This window comes from Ascaphus truei, chromosome 14 (assembly GCF_040206685.1).
Source record: "Ascaphus truei isolate aAscTru1 chromosome 14, aAscTru1.hap1, whole genome shotgun sequence".
Taxonomy (NCBI): domain Eukaryota; kingdom Metazoa; phylum Chordata; class Amphibia; order Anura; family Ascaphidae; genus Ascaphus; species Ascaphus truei.
This window is the reverse complement of record NC_134496.1, coordinates 57,128,389-57,153,141: the sequence shown is the minus strand read 5'-3', so window position 1 is coordinate 57,153,141 and position 24,753 is coordinate 57,128,389. Positions and strand designations below refer to the sequence as shown.

Sequence of the window (24,753 nt, the reverse complement as noted above, 5' to 3'; positions counted from 1 at the left end):
TCTCTCCAAGATGTTGTCAAAAAAAGGTATTTATTTTACATTACAAGCTCGATAAAGGACCCACAGTGGTTCGAAACGTTGCTCCAACGGCTGTGTTTGGTTACTTCACATGGTGGGAATAAATACCTTTTTTGACAACATCACCGTGCTGAGTGCTGCAGATTTTTCTCTCTTCTATATTGTTTTGGACTGGTTTGGGATCCCAGTCTTTCTGCTGGCACCCCATATTAGCCCGTATATACCATTTTTTGCTTTTGGAGTGCACCAGGCATCATTGTATTTTTGAATATATACACGCACGCACGTGTACACACACATATATATATACATACACACAGCCCAGAATTCCTCCCTATGCTCGCAGAACTAGGTGTAGCAGTGTGACGAGCACAGAATTACGCCCAGCAATGCAGGTATTTACAAATAAACTGCTTTTCTTTACTTTCCGATTATTGATGTATCTTGTATCTCTCGGTTTAGATTCTTGATGAAGCCACCGAGGAGGAGACTGCTCTTCACAACCGGATAATGCCCACTGTTGTCCAACCTCCCAAACAGCCTGTAACGGAGGCCAAACCTGCAGCGAGTCAGGAAATGGTACAGCTCTTATATACCTGCACACTGTATGTGGGGGAATAGTGTGGCATGTTATTAATGGTATATAGCAGGGGGGTGCATACTGTGGGGGGGGCGGGGCACCTACAGAGGCCCCGCACTCTTCCCCAAAACATTTAAATTCTGGCAACGTGGCATCACATGATGTCAGACAATGCCGGCGAACAGGTAGGGGTGGGGGGGGGTTAGGGGAGCGACGCGAGCAGGGGGGGAGAACAGGCAGGGGGCGCAGACGGAAAATGTTTGCGCACCCCTGGTATATAGCACTATATGTGTGAGTAGAAAGTGTGACATATTAATGGTATATAGTAATGTGGAATTACCGGGCTCTGGTTTTGTACATAACTTTCTCTACCAATGCCCAGGCTGCTTATTTAAAGGGTAAAATATATCGTAAAATCGCACAGGCCACAAAATATGTATATCCAACATAGCTATACCAGAAGTGGCTGCATGTATGCACAATGGGTGATTGTAACCGACAGCCTTAACCCTAAAAATGGTCCTTAAGGGGGATTTACAGAGTTCCGATAACTCAAGTCAATGCTGGAATGGGGTGTGATGCCCCCCACGCCAGTGCTTCCTGTATCCACTCACATCTCCTGTGACAATGCTTTGTACACAACATGTATGCTGACAATATATTAATTATACATTGTCGGCTCAGGATAACACTAAGGAAACTGTTCCAAAATGACAATGCTGTTCTTCTTTTAAACACACACTGTTGTTACTGTTGTTAATAGTAGTATATTGTATATACGGCTAGGGACAATCTACCTGTTAAAAGCTCTTAAGTATACAGTAGACTGACTGGTAATGAAATGTAAACAGTATTTTCACCCAGTGCTTTTTATTTTCCCAGGAGCTGTTTGAGCTTCCGGTAAGTGTCACCCTTTCAGTTCTTGGACTGGTAAGCAGATTCTCGTGTGTGTGGTATATTTTCATTCTGATTTGCGACCAGTCTCTCTCCTAATATGAGCATTTTACGGACCAGAAGTTGAACTGATTCATCTCATTTTAGTTTTCCCTTGATTGGCTCCTGGCTGTGGGATAACTGTGAGCTCGTGGTGTGTAGCCTAGTTACTTACACTGTTCTCCGCATGGTATTCTGATACATCGTATCACAGGATGGTAACGCTAAGAGTCCAGGAAACGGTCACACTTTTCCATTTAAGGTCCCCTTTCCTTTGCTTCTTGTTTCAGGGATAATATAAAGTCTGATATCTGCAGCTTATAATATCTTGTCTGTTTAACAACAACTTGGCAGAAGTTAGAGACTGCTCAGTAGAGACTGCTCAGTATTTCACCTGCAGCTTCTCCATGCAAATGGTCTGAATAAGATTGAAGGTATTTTGTATAGACCAGAAGGAGTTAAGGGAAATGTAGTCATGTGACAGTTCAGTTCACTGTGAGGTTGGACTGGTTTTTGTATTTATAATTTCAGTACCTTGTTCTAAAAATAGGTTGCTAAGATGTTCATGGCAGGAATGAATTGGGCTTCTGCCTCTTCCATAGAGCAGTGTAAACCTAGTGCTGCAGTAGCTGCACTGACCACCCAGTGTCACTAGCATCACAGCAAACACTACTCTTGGACACTGTGTGTGCTGCTTGGGTAGCAGTGATACAGAACATCCTCACTGTGGCTGCTCTTCATACTGGCTGAGAATCAAGATAATCATTTGTATGTCCGTGTGTGTGACAAGCTCCAGCTGCGACTAAACCATGACCGTGTCCATGCTGTGCAGACAACTCATCGAATTCTTCAAACCACAGTGGACTATACGATGCCATGATTGTGACCGCTGCTCTCCAACATTCTTCTGCTATATTGTACCTGTGCGCTGGCAGTATGGGACTTATATCATTGTGTGGTCGTGCTGATTCGGCCCTAGCGCACAGAAACGTGACTTTAAAGTGTCCCATGCAGTGGTGTCGAATCGGCACAATGGCACTTTGAGTAAGCCACTATATCTTCTAGAGACCATTTTTAAGCCAATTAAATAGATTGTGTGGACAGCGACTGTACGGTTTGCTTCCTCTGAGCGTCCATCTCTAGTTGGACTTTGAACCCTTTTGCTGCTTATCATAGTGTTATCCCAGGGACGGGTTATATGTAGGGTAGCATCAAGAATTTGAGAAGAAATCGCATTACTCTAGTGGGAAAAAGTGGTGACCTAATGGTAAAAACATTCGGCCTTACAGGAGGATGGAACGGGGCCTTTCTCTTTCCCTCTGTAGCCCACATGGTATTATTATGCGACCACATGTTACAATTTATGGGCCAGCTGAGTGGTGGACATTTTCTGCTTGTGAGCTAATAAGAGGTTATTTAAGGATCATTGCAGATTTTTGGAACAAAGCTGCTCAGTCACGCCCATTGTGCTCAGCAATTCAGTTGTTAAAGCAGCAAAACATTAAAAATGCTGTATGTGTATTTTTTTTTTTATTTTTTTTTTTAAATAATGTGTTCCATAGTATTGGATAATACTGCAACTCTTAATGCAATTTTTAATAAGGCTTAATGTACTCGGCAGCCTTTGGCTGCTATAGCAGGCTCTGGCACACACACCTTTGGCTGCTATAGCAGGCTCTTGCAAACATACCTTTGGTTGCTATTGCAAGCTCCGGCACTCACACCTTTGGTTGCTATAGCAGGCTCCGGCACACACACCTTTGGTTGCTATAGCAGGCTCCGGCACACACACCTTTGGTTGCTATAGCAGGCTCTGGCACACACACCTTTGGTTGCTATAGCAGGCTCTGGCACACACACCTTTGGTTGCTATAGCAGGCTCCGGCACACACACCTTTGGTTGCTATAGCAGGCTCTGGCACACACACCTTTGGTTGCTATAGCAGGCTCTGGCACACACACCTTTGGTTGCTATAGCAGGCTCCGGCACACACACCTTTGGTTGCTATAGCAGGTTCCGGCACACACACCTTTGGTTGCTATATCAGGCTCTTGCACACACACCTTTGGTTGCTATATCAGGCTCTGGCACACACACCTTTGGTTGCTATAGCAGGCTCTGGCACACACACCTTTGGCTGCTATAGCAGGCTCTGGCACACACACCTTTGGTTGCTATTGCAGGCTCCGGCACACACACCTTTGGTTGCTATAGCAGGCTCTGGCACACACACCTTTGGTTGCTATAGCAGGCTCTTGCACACACACCTTTGGTTGCTATAGCAGGCTCTGGCACACACACCTTTGGTTGCTATAGCAGGCTCTGGCACACACTTTTGGTTGCTATAGCAGGCTCTGGCACACACACCTTTGGTTGCTGTAGCAGGCTCCTGCACACACACCTTTGGTTGCTATAGCAGGCACTGGCACACACACCTTTGGTTGCTATAGCAGGCTCTGGCACACACACCTTTGGTTGCTATAGCAGGCTCTGGCACACACACCTTTGGTTGCTATAGCAGGCACTGGCACACACATCTTTGGCTGCTATAGCAGGCTCTGGCACACACACCTTTGGTTGCTATTGCAGGCTCCGGCACACACACCTTTGGTTGCTATCGCAGGCTCTGGCACACACACCTTTGGTTGCTATAGCAGGCTCTGGCACACACACCTTTGGTTGCTATAGCAGGCTCTGGCACACACACCTTTGGTTGCTGTAGCAGGCTCCTGCACACACACCTTTGGTTGCTATAGCAGGCACTGGCACACACACCTTTGGTTGCTATAGCAGGCTCTGGCACACACACCTTTGGTTGCTATAGCAGGCTCTGGCACACACACCTTTAGTTGCTATAGCAGGCACTGGCACACACACCTTTGGTTGCTATAGCAGGCTCTGGCACACACACCTTTGGTTGCTATAGCAGGCTCTGGCACACACACCTTTGGTTGCTATAGCAGGCTCCGGCACACACACCTTTGGTTGCTATAGCAGGCTCTGGCACACACACCTTTGGTTGCTATAGCAGGCTCTGGCACACACACCTTTGGTTGCTATAGCAGGCTCCGGCACACACACCTTTGGTTGCTATAGCAGGTTCCGGCACACACACCTTTGGTTGCTATAGCAGGCTCTTGCACACACACCTTTGGTTGCTATATCAGGCTCTGGCACACACACCTTTGGTTGCTATATCAGGCTCTGGCACACACACCTTTGGTTGCTATAGCAGGCTCTGGCACACACACCTTTGGCTGCTATAGCAGGCTCTGGCACACACACCTTTGGTTGCTATTGCAGGCTCCGGCACACACACCTTTGGTTGCTATAGCAGGCTCTGGCACACACACCTTTGGTTGCTATAGCAGGCTCTTGCACACACACCTTTGGTTGCTATAGCAGGCTCTGGCACACACACCTTTGGTTGCTATAGCAGGCTCTGGCACACACACTTTTGGTTGCTATAGCAGGCTCTGGCACACACACCTTTGGTTGCTGTAGCAGGCTCCTGCACACACACCTTTGGTTGCTATAGCAGGCACTGGCACACACACCTTTGGTTGCTATAGCAGGCTCTGGCACACACACCTTTGGTTGCTATAGCAGGCTCTGGCACACACACCTTTGGTTGCTATAGCAGGCACTGGCACACACCTTTGGTTGCTATAGCAGGCTCTGGCACACACACCTTTGGTTGCTATAGCAGGCTCCGGCACACACACCGTTGGTTGCTATAGCAGGCTCTGGCACACACACCTTTGGTTGCTATAGCAGGCTCTGGCACACACACCTTTGGTTGCTATAGCAGGCTCTGGCACACACACCTTTGGCTGCTATAGCAGGCTCTGACACACACACCTTTGATTGCTATAGCAGGCTCTGGCACACACACCTTTGGTTGCTATAGCAGGCTCCGGCACACACACCGTTGGTTGCTCTAGCAGGCTCTGGCACACACACCTTTGGTTGCTATAGCAGGCTCTGGCACACACACCTTTGGTTGCTATAGCAGGCTCTTGCACACACACCTTTGGTTGCTATAGCAGGCTCTTACACACACACACCTTTGGTTGCTATAGCAGGCTCCGGCACACACACCTTTGGTTGCTATAGCAGGCTCCGGCACACACACCTTTGGTTGCTATAGCAGGCTCTGGCACACATACATTTGGATGCTATTGCACGCGCTTGCACACACACCTTTGGTTGCTATAGCAGGCTCTGGCACACACACCTTTGGTTGCTATAGCAGGCTCTGGCACACACACCTTTGGTTGCTATAGCAGGCTCTGGCACACATACCTTTGGATGCTATAGCACGCGCTTGCACACACACCTTTGGTTGCTATAGCAGGCTCTGGCACACACACCTTTGGTTGCTATAGCAGGCTCTGGCACACACACCTTTGGTTGCTATTGCAGGCTCTTACACACACACACCTTTGGTTGCTATAGCAGGCTCCGGCACACACACCTTTGGTTGCTATAGCAGGCTCCGGCACACACACCTTTGGTTGCTATAGCAGGCTCTTGCACACACACCTTTGGCTGCTATAGCAGGCTCTGGCGCACACACCTTTGGTTGCTATAGCAGGCTCCGGCACACACACCTTTGGTTGCTATAGCAGGCTCTTGCACACACACCTTTGGCTGCTATAGCAGGCTCTGGCGCACACACCTTTGGCTGCTATAGCAGGCTCTTGCACACACACCTTTGGCTGCTATAGCGGGCTCTGGCGCACACACCTTTGGTTGCTATAGCAGGCTCTGGCACACACACCTTTGGTTGCTATAGCAGGCTCTGGCACACACACCATTGGTTGCTATAGCAGGCTCTGACACACACACCTTTGGTTGCTATAGCAGGCTCTGACACACACACCTTTGGTTGCTATAGCAGGCTCTGACACACACACCTTTGGTTGCTATAGCAGGCTCTGGCACACACACCTTTGGTTGCTATAGCAGGCTCTGACACACACACCTGTGGTTGCTATAGCAGGCTCTGACACACACACCTTTGGTTGCTATAGCAGGCTCTGGCACACATACCTTTGGTTGCTATAGCAGGCACTGGCACACACATCTTTGGCTGCTATAGCAGGCTCTGGCACACACACCTTTGGTTGCTATAGCAGGTTCTGACACACACACCATTGGTTGCTATAGCAGGCTCTGACACACACACACCTTTGGTTGCTATAGCAGGCTCTTGCGCACACACACCTTTGGTTGCTATAGCAGGCTCTGGCACACACACCTTTGGTTGCTATAGCAGGCTCTTGCGCACACACACCTTTGGTTGCTATAGCAGGCTCTGGCACACACACCTTTGGTTGCTATAGCAGGCTCTGGCACACACACCTTTGGTTGCTATAGCAGGCTCTGGCACACACACCTTTGGTTGCTATAGCAGGCTCTGGCACACACACCTTTGGTTGCTATAGCAGGCTCTGGCACACACACCTTTGGTTGCTATAGCAGGCTCTGACACACACACCTTTGGTTGCTATAACAGGCTCCGGCACACACAACTTTGGTTGCTATAGCAGGCTCTGGCACACACACCTTTGGTTGCTATAGCAGGCTCTGACACACACACCTTTGGTTGCTATAGCAGGCTCTGACACACACACCTTTGGTTGCTATAGCAGGCTCTGGCACACACACCTTTGGTTGCTATAGCAGGCTCCGGCACACACACCTTTGGTTGCTATAGCAGGCTCCGGCACACACACCTTTGGTTGCTATAGCAGGCTCTGGCACACACACCTTTGGTTGCTATAGCAGGCTCCGGCACACACACCTTTGGTTGCTATAGCAGGCTCTGGCACACAACTTTTTTGAGCCCAGCAGTGCATGAGCTTTGGCAACAAATGATCACAGACAGGAACGTGTTGCAGTGTTCCCAGCAGGAGATTGGCTGAGTTGAAAGCGGTAACAATAGACAATGTTACCCGTAGTATATTGTACAAGGGTATATTATAGTTCTTGTGTTCCACTTAACGAAGGATAGATTGAAAGGCTGATCGATCGCAGGTGAACTGATCGATCGTCAGTTTAGGCCATTAGTTTTCATTAAAGGTAATCAAAAAATGTCCGCCAGAAATAGTGCAATGTTGCACTTGGATTATTTTTTTTAACGGTTTTATCTTTCCCAGTTGCAATTGAGGTTAACGGTTAAACTTGATCGGGCATAAGTAAAAGCTATTGTGTTACTATGTTTGTGATACTTGTTTGATTTCCTCTCTGCTGAGATTGCTCCAGCCCATGTGTTACATGTTTACAACACATTGTGTAGATGTTCACTCCACATGTGCTGGCTCTCACTGCTTTTCCCACACTTGCTTTTACAGACTACTTATGAGATTGGAATTGTCCGTCAGTTTCCGTTCTCTTCAGCGTTACAGCGCATGGGGGTGGTTGCCCGAGTCCTAGGGGAGAAACGGATGGATGCCTATGTGAAAGGGGCACCGGAAGTCATTGCCAGCCTTTGCAAACAGGAAACGGGTGAGTCCTTGTAACTCGGTGGATAAGAGAGAGAGTACCGTAGGTGCAGGGTTTCTGGAGGGGGAAACTGACTGCTGAGAATGTGCTGAGAATGCGTTATGTGCCCATAACCCTAATAATTCATGGAGAAGGAGGTCTATCTATCACACTACAGAGACGTCACATTCTTTTCTTTCTCTAGTTCTGTTTCACTTCATGTACCTGATGAATTCAGGCTTTCAGGAGAATATAAAATCTGTGCAGTTTGGTCTCATTGGAAGTCATTGTTTTGTTGAATGAATGCATTGTATCATTTTGCTGGAGTCAAGAGTCAATTGTGCTGAAAATAATGAGGTGTGTGTGTGTGTGTGTGTGTGTGTGTGTGTGTGTGTGTGTGTGTGTGTGTGTGTGTGTGTGTGTGTGTGTGTGTGTGTGTGTGTGTGTGTGTGTGTGTGTCATACTATAGAATGGTTTTGACATGTAAGAGAGGTGACAGATCAAGCTAAAATAGTTCCACTTCTTGGAATCTGAATGAGAAACCCGCCCATGAAGAGTTTAAATCCGTTGCTCCGGTATATACAGCTTCCGTCTGCCTTAATACCCAACGCATGGCATTTTGTTGCAGTTCCGGCTGATTTTGCTGGTGTTTTGGAAGAATACACGAAGCAGGGTTACCGGGTCATTGCTCTGGCACATAGAAGACTGGAGACAAAAATGTCATGGCATAAAGTCCAAAATATTAGTAGGTATGCAGAGTGCTTGCGTGTGTGCCCACCTGTTTGGGGATAGGGTGGTAACTGGCAAAATGCTAATACTGCTGTGTTTATATTGTTCCTAAGTTTTGCATCCACTTCCTGTCCTAAGTAAGCAGCTTATCTTGGTAACAGATAAATACAGCATTGCTGGTACAATGGCAGCTGCTCAGTGCTTGTTCCCATAAACATTTAACCCCTGTAGCACTGTGGGAGCATTCCAATGAAGTGAGGAATCGTGCCTCGAAGTTTGTTACAGAATTGTGGAGATTAAAACCCTTTCTAGAATAGCTAATGCCTAACAGCTGTACATTTCAAGCTAATCTACATAGCAGCATGTCTTAGGGGAGTCTAGTGACGGGTACTGTCTTTTTTGTCCTTCGACTGGGCACAAAGTATATATATGTGTGTGTATATGTGTATATATAAATACCCAATATCAAAGAATCTGGAGCACTCACAAATTCAAAAAATACAATGTAATGAAGTAACACAGGCGTCACGGGGTAACCACAGAGAAAAGGAGCAACGTTTCGGGCCTTACGGTCCTTTCTCAAGCTCCCCCACTTGTGGGTCCGAAACGCTGCTCCTTTTCTCTGTGGTTACCCCCTGACGCCTGTGTTACTTCATTACATTGTATTTTTTGAATTTGTGAGTGCTCCAGATTCTTTGATATTGGGTATTTATCTATTTTTTGTTGCTGGACGGTGATCCTGGCCGCACTGTGAGCACCACGACTGATCAGATAAGTTTTTTCCTTTTACTTTTTCCCTTTGAGTGCCCTGAACATTCTTGCTATTGTTATATGTATATACAGTATATGTAAGTATATGTGTATATATTAGATTGTATGCACACTACAGTGTAAATTGTGGCCCTGCAATCAATCCCTGTAAAGTAAGCTTGTTACATTTCTGTATTCTCATTAGAGAGGTCATTGAAAACAACATGACGTTCCTAGGGTTAATTATTATGCAAAACAAACTGAAAGAAGAAACGCCGGCCGTTCTGGAAGACCTTCACAAAGCCAACATACGCATGGTCATGGTTACAGGTAAGACCAGTGTGGAATGAGGAAAGGACACCATTGTGTTTGCTGGCGGTAGCTGGTGCTTTAACTGCTAGTTTTTCACATTTTATATGTTCTTTCCATTGGCCTCGTTCACAGGAGACAACATGTTAACTGCGATTTCTGTCGCCCGAGACTGTGGAATGATTCTACCTCAGGATAAGGTCATTATAGCTGAAGCACTACCTCCCAAGGATGGCCAGGCAGCCAAGATAAACTGGCATTATGCAGACACCCTGCCAAGAAGCAATCTCAATGCCATCAACTCCGAGGTAAGGAATTGGGCTGGGGCCCTGAGGTAAGGAATGGGGCTGGGGCCCTGAGGTAAGGAATTGGGCTGGGGCCCTGAGGTAAGGAATGGGGCTGGGGCCCTGAGGTAAGGAATTGGGCTGGGGCCCAGAGGTAAGGAATTGGGCTGGGGCCCAGAGGTAAGGAATTGGGGGGGAGGGGGGGGCCCAGAGGTAAGGAATTGGGCTGGGGCCCAGAGGTGAGGAATTGGGCTGGGGCCCAGAGGTGAGGAATTGGGCTGGGGCCCAGAGGTAAGGAATTGGGCTGGGGCCCTGAGTTGAGGAATTGGGCTGGGGCCCATAGGTGAGGAATTGGGCCCAGAGGTGAAGAATTGGGCTGGGTGATTACTCTGCGTAATGGTTTAAACGGATTCTGAGCACTGCTATACATGTCCATGAAAATATCGATAATTTAGTCAATCAAAATGCAACCCCAAATACAAAATGAGGGAGTTCCTTCGTAATAGCCATGGCATATCATTTTAACCTTCCTATGGGCCAGGGATTATTACTTTATTTCTACTTTTTTTACTTCAAATATTTATTTATTTATCAAATATTTTACCAGGAAGTAATACATTGAGAGTTACCTCTCGTTTTCAAGTATGTCCTGGGCACAGAGTTAAGACAAATAATATATGGTTACAAATACAGTTACATAAATGAACAGGGTATACATTATATACAAGACATTGCGTGCACAGATAAAAAAATTATATATTATGGGCGAATGAAACAGTTACAGACCAGGTTAAAATGTGAGACAGCCTTAGTTATGAAAGAACTTAAACTGGTTGTGGATGTGAGAGTCTCTGGTAGGTTGTTCCAGTTTTGGGGTGCACGGTAAGAGAAGGAGGAGCGGCCGGATACTTTGTTGATCCTTGGGACCATGAACAGTGTTTTGGAGTCTGATCTCAGGTGATAGGTGCTGCATGTGGTAGGGGTGAGGAGCTTGTTCAGGTAGCTGGAAGCTTGCCCATAAAGAATTTAAAGGCAAGACAGGAAAGGTGAACGTTGCGCCTAGACTCAAGTGATGACCAATCTAGTTCTGTGAGCATTTCGCAGTGATGTGTGTTATAGTTGCATTGGAGAACAAAACGGCATATTGAATTGTAGAGGGTGTCAAGTTTGCTAAGGTGGGTTTGAGGTGCCGAGCCATATACTATGTCTCCATAGTCCATAATTGGCATTAGCATCTGCTGTGCGATACGCTTTCTGACCGGGAGACTTAGGGAGGATTTGTTCCTGTAAAGTACCCCTAGTTTGGCATAGGTCTTGGTTGTCAGGGTATCAATGTGCATTCCGAATGTTAAGTGGGAGTCAAAACATAAGCCCGGGTATTTAAAACTAGTGACAGGGGTTAGGGTGGTGTTAGCGTTGGTTCTATACGGCAGGCATAAGCTTATAGAGATCCATGCTGCAGTGAAAGCACTGTATGCTAAGAGATAATGGGGAAGGGCGGGGCTGCAGACCTAGCTTGGATGTGAATGTGCCACACGTGGTGTTTTTCTTTGCTGCACACTGGGGGGGTTTGGTCACTTTTTGTACCCACCATGACATATAATGTGCGCTTTATCTACTCAAACACCAGGTTTTTGCTCAGTCATGTTTTCTTTGGCCAAATGAGACTTGGAAGAGAAGAAATGTGTGAATGTGTGTGCCTCTGACTATGGCCTGGGACTTTCTCTTTGCTTCGTTGCTGTATGCTATTAGAATACTTTGTGTTTTTAAAGACAATTTTAAAACGCCCTGCTGGCTTTTTTTGTTAATTATTTACCAGCTGTTCAAAGATGAGCTTATGCTTTTAATTGAAAGTCTTTTTTTTTATAAAAAATGTTTTACTAGGAAGTAATACATTTTGAGTTACCTCTCGTTTTCACGTATGTCCTGGGCATAGAGTTAAGATGACAAATAATACATGGTTACAAATACAGTTACACAAGTGAACAGGGTATACATTATATACAAGACATTGCATGCACAGATAAAGATAATATATATTATAGGCGTCCTTGAATGTCTTGCTTTGAGAACACATGGAACCATTTTAGTAAATGTTTCCTTTAACTCGCAAAAAAGGCATTTACCCTAAGGGGAAATGGTTACAATAGATGTGGGTTCGCTAATATTTTGTATTTGTTGGGAAGCAGTTGATCGATTTCAGTAAGGAATTGGGCACACGGACCTTGGAAAGGATCATTGAATGTGCTCCCTGCATTTAACATCATGTTATCACTATTGTCTGCTTCTATAAGAACAAGTCTACCTGTACCAGAGGGTAGAGCAATGATTTATGCACAGGATGCCTACATTTCATGTGACAAAATGATAATATTTCAGATGGCTGTAAGAATTAACGGAAAGGTGCAATTCTGCTTTATGAAATGAGTTTGTTCGTTGTTTATTTTATCATATAGTTTTTTATGGTGCACATTCCCTCAACATTTCACTTTGAATTTGTATGATGGTTGCCTGTGAGTTGGTGCTCCTCAAAACCGCAATCCCGATCAACTAAACCCAATTCCGGAGCTAAACAACGTTATTTTCAACTCTGGGGAACACTCCGTTCCCAATGTTCTCAGCGGTGAAGTAACCGGTGTTACTTCCTGGGTTTTTTTTGTTTTTTTTAGGTATTTAAATGGCTGATGGCTTTGGTGGCCATTTTTCTTTCTCCTGTAGGGAGTTTTTAAAAACCGGTAATACACTGGTATGTATCTTGGGGGCCAGAAGAGTGGGGGTGATTTCCTTGAGCTAAAAAATGAGGTTCACTCCCCCCCCCCCCCCATGCTGTAAAGAAAATAGAATTGCTGCTTTAAGCATCTCTGTAACTTCAAGTTTGTGCGTTCTAATCCCAGCAATATTCAGACAAGGGGAAATTGTCCTGGTTCCTGTGGCTGTTCTTGTTCTTCTGCAACAAACTGTCGGAGATGATTCATACTGAGACATGTGTTCACTTTCTCTTGCCAGTGTAAATCTGTGATAGCCTAGCACAGTGTTTTCTCAGACAGGAGCCTGGAAGTCCTCAAACTTGGGCCGCCTTCCTCCCTGCCGTCTAACCAAAGCGTCTAAAGACGGCGAATGGAATTGCACACTGGAATTCCATGTTAACAAAAATAGTTTTCAAGTGCACAGTGACGAGGGAACGTTTGATCATACGCTGTGACCCTTTAATGTATCCAGTTGTCTTTTTTTTTTTTTTTTCACTTTTATATATAATTTCAATTTATTGTATGATTTCAGCCTTCTAATTATTCACTCAAGTTAACTGTTTCACTTCCTGCAGCCTAGTCCATAGTGAAGGGATGAAAATAACAAGATTACTCAATCCTTCCTTGATTGTGTTTTGTGTTCAGGATATTCCTGTTAAATTGGTGAATGACAGCCTCGAGGATAATCAAATGATCGATTACCACTTTGCAATGAATGGCAAATCATTTGCAGTCATTCTGGAACATTTTCAGGACCTGGTTCCAAAGGTACGATGCATTTCACAATCAGATGGGACCTGGTTTCTGGTTTTTGTGCACAGTTTTCTAAATGTGACGTGTTTTGTTTAGCTGGTGTTACATGGCACCGTTTTTGCACGGATGGCACCTGATCAGAAAACACAGCTGGTGGAAGAGCTGCAGAACGTCGAGTGAGTATGACTCATTAGAGTTGTGTTTAGAACTTGGTATACGATGTGTTGCAGGAACCTTCAGCATCTAAGAAACAGAAATTGGCAGCAGACAAGAACCACTTGGCCTTCCCAGCTGGCCCTGCCTTGGTCTCGGTTAGATCCTTGGCTTTCTATTCCTTGTGTGTATCCCAAGCAGGTTAATTCCCTTGCTGTATTAGCATCCATCACCTCTGTTGGGAGTCTATTCCGTGCATTCACTACCCTTTCTGTGAAGGACTTCCTCACATGTCCCCTAAGCCTTCTTTCCCTCCACCTTCCTCACATGTCCCCTAAGCCTTCTTTCCCTCCACCTTCCTCACATGTCCCCTAAGCCTTCTTTCCCTCCACCTTCCTCACATGTCCCCTAAGCCTTCTTTCCCTCCACCTTCCTCACATGTCCCCTAAGCCTTCTTTCCCTCCACCTTCCTCACATGTCCCCTAAGCCTTCTTTCCCTCCACTTTGATGATGACCACCACTTGTTCTAGCGTTTTTCTTTCTCTGGAAAATGCACCCCCCTTCTGTACCTTGATTCCCTTCATCGATTTGAAAGATTCCCCCCTCTCTCTTTTTTTATGCTGTACTAATTAAAGGGGATACTGTGTGAATCATGTGAAACTCCTGTGAACTTGGTTATAGGCTAAATAGAGGGAAATTCTGCGCATTGTTGAAATCCGTACTCTCTGATTGGTCAACCTTCTGGACATTAATAGTCCGTAAAGCCTGGCATTTTTGCTAGCTCTTTATATTCGAGAGCAAGGATTTCATTACTCATTTTGCTGGTGGAGGCTGGGGGTCCGTCTGCCTCCTCAAGCAGTGATTGATTGGGGGGGGGGGTATGGCTGAAGGGATGTCTGTTAGCTATTCGGGGGAGGGCGTGGAGGTCCCGATGAGCAGGTGGGAACGAGGTCTGTTGGCTGTCTGTAAGAGGGGGGAGGTCACTATTATTTAGCCTATAATGGTAATAATCCTCGTAGAATGACATTATTGGCCAGTATTTCCCTGTTTTTAGTGGATTATTACTAGAATAAAATTGCGTGCTAGAGAACCGGCAGCACCATTTAGCAATCCGTTCCCGCTCCCCTGGGCAAATCCGTTTACTAACAGGTAAGAGTGTGGGAGTGACTGTTATTAGGACAGTGGGGTAATGCATGTTCCATTTGGGGCTGGTCTCCATATCGTTTTATACATCTTTTGACTTTTTATTTTATTTTTATTAAGCGTTTTTATGAAATAATTCTACAATTGCCTGTTCCAATTTGCAGCTACTACGTTGGAATGTGTGGAGATGGAGCAAATGATTGTGGTGTAAGTATGTTTATTTTGCTTAATTAACAAAATAATTGTTTACACCCAAGACTAACATTTTTTGTGACCATACAATTAAAGTCTTCAGTGCTGAGATGTTTCTGTTCTAAAAAAAGTGGTAGATAAGTTACATGGTAATTTAGTTATTTATTTATAAAATGTTTTACCAGGAAGTAATACATTGAGCGTTACCCCTCGTTTTAACGTATGTCCTGGGCATAGAGTTACGATGACAAATAATACATGGTTACAAATACAGTTACATAAGTGAATAGGGAATACATTGGTAATAAGTCACAAATATATAGTTCACCTCAATATTAATGTGATATATTTAGGTTCTTCAATTTATTTCCATCTTTCTTTTCCTACCGAACTAAAGGGGATGTTAGGGAGTCCTCGCCCTAAAGAGATTAAATGTGAAATGTTCTGGTTTCTTTAGTGGCCCCGTTGGTTTAATTTCTGAGCACATTAGATCTACCGTTCCAATCATTCCTGAATCCAAACCAAATCTTTGTGTGGAAGCCAGTGGCCAGTGCAGTACCTCTCTATAAGAGCACCGGAGACTGAGTGGTTATATTGTAAATTGGTGATGGATTTTTGGCAGGCACTGAAGAGAGCCCATGGTGGGATATCCCTGTCCGAGTTAGAAGCGTCTGTGGCGTCACCCTTCACCTCTAGGACACCCAGCATTTCCTGTGTGCCAAACCTTATTCGGTATGGTGTATTCACTATTATTCTACAGAAATATGCACACAACTGTTTGCCACTAAAGGATTTTAGTCCTACTATTAAAAACATTCCATCTTTATTTGCATATATTGTTAGACATGCACACAATGATTTATAATAACATACAGATAATGTAATACAGCTGTAGCATGCCAGACCTGAAGTAATCCCACACATCCCTGAATCTACGACATTACTAAGCTTTTGGCTAAACAAATGCTCAATGCTCTTGTAAACCATTAGGAGATTGGGTCCTGTTTGGCTGGTGGTCTTGGTAAAAGTAGAAAACAGACTTGGCTATACCAAGTTCTTCCCCAGTACTTCTAAACCTGTGTGTGTGTGTGTGTGTGTGTGTGTGTGTGTGTGTGTGTGTGTGTGTGTGTGTGTGTGTGTGTGTGTGTGTGTGTGTGTGTGTGTGTGTGTGTGTGTGTGTGTGTGTGTGTGTGTGTGTGTGTGTGTGTGTGTGTGTGTGTTTTGTATAATTTTTTTTTTTTTTCTTTGTTATTCATTGTAACTTCTTCTCTGACAGGGAAGGCCGGGCTGCTTTAATAACTTCCTTCTGTGTGTTTAAGTTCATGGCTCTGTATAGTATTATCCAGTACTTTACCGTTACGCTCCTGTACTCTGTGAGTATCCATTGGATTTTTTATTTATTTTCCCCCCATACCTGACACCTCGGTGGCAGGGCGCACACCGTTCTGTTTGCCTCCTTAAATGTCACATTCCCAAGATCTGTACATCTAACCTACTGGCAAATGATTTACTGTATAAAATAACTGCTTGTCAGCTGTATAACACCATATTTTTTGTTTTGTAGATTCTCAGCAATTTAGGAGACTTTCAGTTTCTCTTCATTGACCTGGCGATCATTTTAGTCGTTGTCTTTACAAGTGAGCATTTTCTGTTATTTTACCGGATTTAAAAAGTGCATTTTATATTCTTAAAAATGGAAAAAATATTTTGTAATAATGGCGCTCGCTGCTGAATTTGTTGCTTAGTAGAAGTGACTCGGTAATGAGAGCAGAGCTGTGCGTGAGGAACGCAGCGGGAGTGTATGGGGGGATTACTTTGGAAAATAAATTGGTGTTTGAAGTATTTAATCCTATTATTAAATTCAAATGGAAAAATATTTTGTGCGCGCTACTGGACCAAACCAGCATGATGGTTGTTATTTTCCAGTAGTATTTTCTTCCCCACCTTCTTCTTCTCCTCGTGCGTCTATGATCTTTTTTTGTTTTCATTTCAAGTTGGGAGCCCCTGTGAAAATACAATGCATGTGAATTGTAGTTCCATTTAATTAACTTGGAATATTTAACAGCTGCTGGCTAGCAGAGCTTTAACGATTCATTTGTTGTTACTTATGGCGGTAAATACATATTCCCACAAATATTCGGCACACATGTCATTGTAACATCGACAGACTGGTTCCTCTTCCAATAGCTTGACATCTGCTGTATTTTTACTGTGTCCCATTCACGTGAATAAATAATGCAATTAAAATGAATAATACTTTTGAGCTCCTGGAGAGAGGATGTAAGCAAGCGAAATGACGTACTGCTTAAAAAAGCCAACATTGTGATGACACTAAACTCCATACTTGTATTTCCTTGCCCCCCATCCCAGTGAGTTTGAACCCTGCATGGAAGGAGCTGGTAGCACAGAGACCTCCCTCCGGTCTTATCTCAGGACCACTTCTTTTTTCCGTCCTTTCTCAAATCCTCATTTGCCTCGGATTTCAGACCATCGCATTCCTGTGGGTAAAAGAGCAGCCCTGGTACGAAGTTTGGACACCCAGTTCCAAGTGAGTGAACACGTGAAGGAATTAAAGGCGGGTGGTAGGTGGGCTGGGATAGCTTTTGTGAGACCAACACAAGTGTTCTTCAGAGATTATGTTCATGAGCTTTCAAAACGTACAAGATAATGGAGAACTATAAGGTCTCGTAAGATGATTTGGCCTCTAATATTATAATCCGGATTCTGGAGGGGAGCAATATGATTACTAGAATACGAGATGTTTAACTTTCCTTAGGACCAAGTGGTCGTGGCTGCGATTCGTCTTGATATGAAAGGAGTAAATATCCCTAATTGTGTATTTTCCTGGTGTCAAAGTTGCTTGTTACTTGGTAGAAATGAATGACAATTTGAGGTTGTGTGACCCGCCTTGCCTCACAGTTGTTACTTGGTAGAAATTAATGACAATTTGAGGTTGTGTGACCCGCCTTGCCTCACATTGTTACTTGGTAGAAATGAATGACAATTGGAGGTTGTGTGACCCGCCTTGTCTCAGGGGTGTTACTTGCTGTGGAACCTTTTTGCTGTTCATTGCCTCCTGCCTGTCCCAATTTTTGTATTCACTGTATTTGCTGTTTTTGAGCGTCCTTGTTCGGGCGTCTACTCCATGTACCCACCATATTATTAAGAAGTCATAGGATGCCTGCAACTTAAATTCCTATAGCGCGTTACAGTAATACAATGGTATTATTAACCCCATGCAGTAAGCTAGACTGAGATACAAGAAGTACAAAATGACAGAACAGCTGGCTGAGGATAGCATTAAACTTGCATGCTGCTGCCCTGGTCTCCCGTATTCCCAACTCCTTTCTTCTGTTTCCCTGCAGCGCGTGCAACGCGTCCAAGGAGGGGTTCTCCGTTGATGTGCATTACGACAACAATACACGACATGATGAGCACAACATCAGGAACTATGAAAACACCACCCTGTTTTTTGTCTCCAGCTTCCAGTACCTCATTGTGGCAGTGGTTTTCTCCAAAGGAAAGCCATTTCGACAGCCCAGCTATAAAAATAGTATGTTTTTCACATCCTTCCTGTTTCCCATCTGTGTAATCACCATAATGTGGCAGAGTGCTAAGAATATACTGTAACTGTGGCATAGATACTAGAGAAGCATCTACCAATGCTATCGCCACAATGGGGAACTGCCAGGTGCTTCTGGCTTTAAAGCTTTAGTGCCACTTAGCGAGATATAAGGGAGCTACAATAAATTAAAAGCACTCTTCACAGTAACACTTTCACAACTAATTTTAACGTTCATTATTTGTGTTTGTGTGAATATACAGGAACTGTAACTGACACTGCACAATTACATTGTAATGAATAATTTGGGGCAAACTGTGGCTCCCTTTCTTTCTATACTCTATTTATGTAATGTTCACTCAGAAATAGGTGTATGCCCCTCTGCACACACACGGCTTTGTGCTATATGTTACCTATTGAACGTAGCCTGTGAATGCCCAGCTGTAGCATTACAATGGTTGATATGTGGTTGCTCTCTCTGTTTCTCTCCTAGTTCTGTTTGTGGTCTCTGTTTTGGCTCTGTATGCCTTAATGTTATTCTTCATGCTATACCCCATCGAATCCATTGACCACTTCTTTCAGGCGAGTATCTTTTTCATTTTTTGTGTGGACAAATGTTACTATGTTTTATATAAAATGCATGAATTATAAAAGGGCGCAGTAGTAAGTACTCCATCTGCATTGGTGACATCCCGTAGTGAGTTGAACCATTGCTTGCATTACCGCTGTGCGCTCGTGCACCGCATTACCGCTATGCGATTGCGCGCTGCAATACCGCTGTCGCTCGTGCAAAGCATTAACGTTGTGCAAATTGTGTCTACTGCAGCCGCTATGTTGCATATCATATGTTGTGCTTTTTTAATTTGCAGTTGGTTTGCCTCCCGTACGAGTGGCGGATTACAATGCTTATTATTGTCACTGTCAATGCAGCCGTATCCATTCTGGTAGAGGTAAGACATTATTTACAGTGTTTCTTTGCAGCACTTTGTGACCATTCTGAAATCTGATATTGGATACTTGATACAAAGATGTTCATGTGCATGAGTTTTCTCCAGTGCCTCATACGCCTGCTCGGAACATACGCTGCGACTTGAGACGCTTGCTGTATATTTCTACAGGACGTGTTTCTTCTGTGTACGGTTACATTAAGTTGATCCCATCAGTTCTTCGGAGAAACCGCTTAAAGCGCTGCTTGTGAACAGGCCACGTGTTTGCACTTTTATTATCACAAGCACAAATCTTGTTCTTGGCTTCAAACACAACAAAATGTTTCATATTTTGCGTGTCTGGGCACTTATAACAAAGGAGACAAAATCCTGTACTTTGTATTTTATGCTTTAGATACAATACTGTAACTGATTTGATGTTCCGCTTACTGCAGAAAAGGCATGAGCACAGTGCCAAGCAAGAAGGAGCTTTGTATGCAATCTGTTCACCCGCTCCCATCACCTTTAAACTTTACAGCACAATTGTTTTTTGAAGACTGGGGAATAATTTGCTCCCTGCAGACACAGTGCTGCTTTATACTCATAAAAAGGACGTGGTCATTTGGCATGGAGATCTTTGGCTTTATCGGGGCTTTATCGAACTAATAGTAAATGCTCGCCAAATGATCTTTATTAAAGCTAATGCCTTATCTGCTAAGTTTACTTTATGCCCATGGCTGGTGATCACTCATAATGTCATGATGGCTTCATTTGTCCCTCTGGGGAATTCCTTTTATGTAAATGAACTGTGATTGTTACCTTGGCCTCTAACCTCTCCCAAATGTCCCAAGCATGAACACGCTGTCAACCATAAACTCCGCCCACAGGTGACAGAAAGCAGTGTTATTGGCTGTTGTATAACTCCGCCCTTCATTACTTTAAACCAAGAATGACAAGAAACTGCTTTTTTCTATTGTAGCGCCAAATTAATTTCCCTTTGTGGGTTTGGCTCAAGCCCACATTACATTGTTAATAATAATGATAATAATAACACTATAGCTCATTCGGGGTTTCTGCTTTTCTATGTCGTAGATTTTTTCTTGTGCGTTTATCTGTCTGCAGATTTATTTCACACCTATAATTACCCTTTCTAGATAAATCATACTCTTTTGGGGGGTTGCAAAAGCGGAAATATGTCCAATAGTTGTGGGTTTTGTTATACAAATACCTTCACCTTTATTTCTTTAAGGATTAAGTCCAAAGCATGTTTCCAAAGGTTAATTAAACATGAATCCAAAGCTTTGATGATATGAAAAATCAGCTTCTAGAGAAACTTAAAATAAATTCACACAGCTCTTTATTCCAAATCGGGCACATGGACATTACAATGCTTACTGAGGGTTTTAAACGTTAAAAGTCATTTAGAAATAATTGATCACATTTCCTTTTATTTATTTTATACTTTCTGCTAAGGTGACTGAGCAATGCAGACCCAGGTAGAATGAAGTAAAAGGCTAAATCGTAACAAATTACCTTGTTTTAGCAGTAATTTTCCTGCAGTCTGGACCTGCATTACTGCACAAGCTTTACCTAGCGGCAAAAAACAACTATTCTAACTGTGTAGGAAGCTTAAAATCGCCAAGTAAGCATATTTCCACCGCACAGGATTTTCCATGTGCATTTGACCGATACCGTTGTCAAATAAGAGAACACTGTAATTGTGTTCTGCAGTGCCAATTTATTTACTTGTTTTTAGAGATTTGACATAATTTGCATGTTTCTAATGATGAATTGGTCCTTTTAATTCTTCCCACCCACCCGCAATGTCTCACAGAATGTCGTCCTTGATATCATAATCTGGAAGCTTGTGTTCAACCGAGACAAGCAAGGAAGGTCCCACCCCACGGCCACCCATCCCCCACAGGTTGGAACTTCACTGTTCATATGCATCAGGCACCCAGCCCTCTCCTTATCTTTGTGCATGTGTTACTGTGCTGTGTTGTGTACCTTGTTATATCTTTGTGCGTGCATCTTCTAACATCTGTGATCTTATGCAAGGTGTTTGTGTCCTGGTGCAATAACTACTGCTAACAGATATCATATTGTGCGTAAGTTTCAAGCAAATGGGTTTAATGGGAAATGTGGAAAAATAATTGCCTGTAAATAGGAAATACCAGGTGATCCCAACAAAAAGATCACCATTTTGGGGGTTGTGGGTGACGATCGGATCTTGGGCTTTATCACGGTACGCATACCTGTGGTGTCATTCACTTGATAGCACATGGTTTTACCTGAATCGTGAAACTGTTAGATGAAGCCCTTTTTATCTGTAAAGCAGAAATCCCTCACTTAGCGGATCCGTGGATTCTCTGACACCCAGGGGCCCCCTGGCTCCCAAGATATTTATAGGGGTTTTCTTGTGCTGGTTTTGACGCACTAAACAAGCAAAGAATACGCTGCAGAGTCAAGAATAGAAAGTTGCAACGTCACATCTCCCCCCTGACGTCGCATCTCCCCCCTGACGTCGCATCTCCCCCATGACGTCGCATCTCCCCCCTGACGTCGCATCTCCCCCATGACGTCGCATCTCCCCCATGACGTCGCACCTCCCCCATGACGTCGCACCTCCCCCATGACGTCGCATCTCCCCCATGACGTCGCACCTCCCCCATGACGTCGCACCTCCCCCCTGACGTCGCATCTCCCCCATGACGTCGCATCTCCCTCTCCCCCATGACGTCGCATCTCCCCCATGACGTCGCATCTCCCCCATGACGTCGCATCTCCCCCATGACGTCGCATCTCCCCCATGACGTCGCATCTCCCCCCTGACGTCGCATCTCCCCCCTGACGTCGCATCTCCCCCATGACGTCGCACCTCCCCCATGACGTCGCACCTCCCCCATGACGTCGCATCTCCCCCATGACGTCGCACCTCCCCCATGACGTCGCATCTCCCCCATGACGTCGCATCTCCCCCATGACGTCGCATCTCCCCCATGACGTCGCATCTCCCCCATGACGTCGCATCTCCCCCATGACGTCGCATCTCCCCCATGACGTCGCATCTCCCCCATGACGTCGCACCTCCCCCATGACGTCGCATCTCCCCCATGACGTCGCACCTCCCCCATGACGTCGCATCTCCCCCATGACGTCGCATCTCCCCATGACGTCGCACCTCCCCCATGACGTCGCATCTCCCCCATGACGTCGCATCTCCCCCATGACGTCGCATCTCCCCCATGACGTCGCATCTCCCCCATGACGTCGCATCTCCCCCATGACGTCGCACCTCCCCCATGACGTCGCATCTCCCCCATGACGTCGCACCTCCCCCATGACGTCGCATCTCCCCCATGACGTCGCATCTCCCCATGACGTCGCACCTCCCCCATGACGTCGCATCTCCCCCCTGACGTCGCATCTCCCCCATGACGTCGCACCTCCCCCATGACGTCGCACCTCCCCCATGACGTCGCATCTCCCCCATGACGTCGCATCTCCCCCATGACGTCGCATCTCCCCCATGACGTCGCATCTCCCCCGAGACGTCGCATCTCCCCCATGACGTCGCATCTCCCTCTCCCCCATGACGTCGCATCTCCCCCATGACGTCGCATCTCCCCCATGACGTCGCATCTCCCTCTCCCCCATGACGTCGCATCTCCCCATGACGTCGCATCTCCCCCATGACGTCGCATCTCCCCCGAGACGTCGCATCTCCCCCATGACGTCGCATCTCCCCCATGACGTCGCATCTCCCCCCTGACGTCGCATCTCCCCCATGACGTCGCATCTCCCCCATGACGTCGCACCTCCCCCATGACGTCGCACCTCCCCCATGACGTCGCATCTCCCCCATGACGTCGCATCTCCCCCATGACGTCGCATCTCCCCATGACGTCGCACCTCCCCCATGACGTCGCACCTCCCCCATGACGTCGCACCTCCCCCATGACGTCGCATCTCCCCCATGACGTCGCATCTCCCCCATGACATCGCATCTCCCCCATGACGTCGCATCTCCCCCATGACGTCGCATCTCCCCATGACGTCGCACCTCCCCCATGACGTCGCACCTCCCCCATGACGTCGCACCTCCCCCATGACGTCGCATCTCCCCCATGACGTCGCATCTCCCCCATGACGTCGCATCTCCCCCATGACGTTACATCCCCCCAATTTTTCGCAAGACAAACAATTTTGTGTTGGTCGCGTGATGAACGAGTCACATGGGGGGTTCAGGCAATGAGGGTGAACCACTCGTGCAACGCCTCTGCCACGCCTCCCTGTCACTGCGGCTCACAGGCCACAGATCGCTCTGCTGACAGGTGCAGGCGACGCCATGCACTTCATCAAGCGCGCGCCTACTCTACCGGAAGGCATAAGTGGTATGATGGGAGGCGTGCATAGACCACAGGTCAGGGAATAGGTGCAGGAGTGATTGGCCGTGATTGGCAGGAGTGACTGTGGGACAGTAGCCATGAGTCCAGGGTATTGGGATGCTTCTTGTAAGGAGGTGGGTTTCAGGTTTGTCTTGAAGGTGGGAGAGAGGGTGATTGGCGTAAACTGAGAGTGAGGGAGTTCCACAGGTAAGGGGCAGTGAGGGAAAGTGGTTTAAGGAGAGAGAGAGAGAGTAGAGTGGAATGGGGTAGAGTGGAGTCAGTTATGGGTAGAGCGCAGGGGCAGAGCGAGAGAACAGACCGCATATGTACTATAGGAAGAAGCAAATGATTGGGGAGCATTAAAGGTAAGGAGGAGAACTTTGTAGATGATCAAGACATTTGATGGGAAGTCAGGAGAGGGATGCAAGTAGGAAATGAGCAGAAACTGTTTTGGGAGAAAATGAAATTCTTCTAGCAGCAGAGTTTTGGATAGATTGCAGGGGAGAAGGTTGTGAGGCTGGGAGGCCTGTTACCAGTATGTTACAATAATCCAGATGGGAGAGGATACGGGCATGAATTAGGATCTTGGCAATATTAAAGAGAAAGAAGCGACAAATTTTGGCCATGCTGTGAATGGAGATGGAAAGGGAAGCGTCAAATGTTACTCCTAGGCAGCATGTTTTGGCGACAGGATTAGATGGTAGTACTGATGGATAAAGGGGATATTAGGCCAGATGTAGGGGGAAATATGAGAAGCTCAGTTTGATACAAATTAAGATTAAGGTGGCGTAGTGCC

The 24,753-nt window shown here is 45.7% G+C and overlaps 1 protein-coding gene across 4 annotated transcripts in view; it reads left to right on the top strand.

Moving 5' to 3' along the window:
* The window catches only part of ATP13A3 (ATPase 13A3), a 135,398-nt gene that overhangs the window by 106,300 nt on the left and 4,345 nt on the right, over nucleotides 1-24,753 (top strand). For 3 of the 4 annotated variants that reach the window (XM_075571086.1, XM_075571083.1, XM_075571084.1), the window contains 17 exons: nucleotides 481-597; nucleotides 1,481-1,498; nucleotides 7,892-8,045; nucleotides 8,650-8,770; nucleotides 9,706-9,830; nucleotides 9,945-10,117; nucleotides 13,486-13,608; nucleotides 13,690-13,769; nucleotides 15,054-15,096; nucleotides 15,704-15,813; nucleotides 16,358-16,454; nucleotides 16,646-16,718; nucleotides 17,452-17,629; nucleotides 18,447-18,634; nucleotides 19,137-19,225; nucleotides 19,513-19,593; nucleotides 21,404-21,493. In XM_075571086.1, the coding sequence (XP_075427201.1) occupies nucleotides 481-597; nucleotides 1,481-1,498; nucleotides 7,892-8,045; nucleotides 8,650-8,770; nucleotides 9,706-9,830; nucleotides 9,945-10,117; nucleotides 13,486-13,608; nucleotides 13,690-13,769; nucleotides 15,054-15,096; nucleotides 15,704-15,813; nucleotides 16,358-16,454; nucleotides 16,646-16,718; nucleotides 17,452-17,629; nucleotides 18,447-18,634; nucleotides 19,137-19,225; nucleotides 19,513-19,593; nucleotides 21,404-21,493 (1,860 nt within the window). The remainder of the gene's footprint in view (nucleotides 1-480; nucleotides 598-1,480; nucleotides 1,499-7,891; nucleotides 8,046-8,649; nucleotides 8,771-9,705; nucleotides 9,831-9,944; nucleotides 10,118-13,485; nucleotides 13,609-13,689; nucleotides 13,770-15,053; nucleotides 15,097-15,703; nucleotides 15,814-16,357; nucleotides 16,455-16,645; nucleotides 16,719-17,451; nucleotides 17,630-18,446; nucleotides 18,635-19,136; nucleotides 19,226-19,512; nucleotides 19,594-21,403; nucleotides 21,494-24,753) is intronic. The other variant, XM_075571085.1, reaches the window with a different exon arrangement.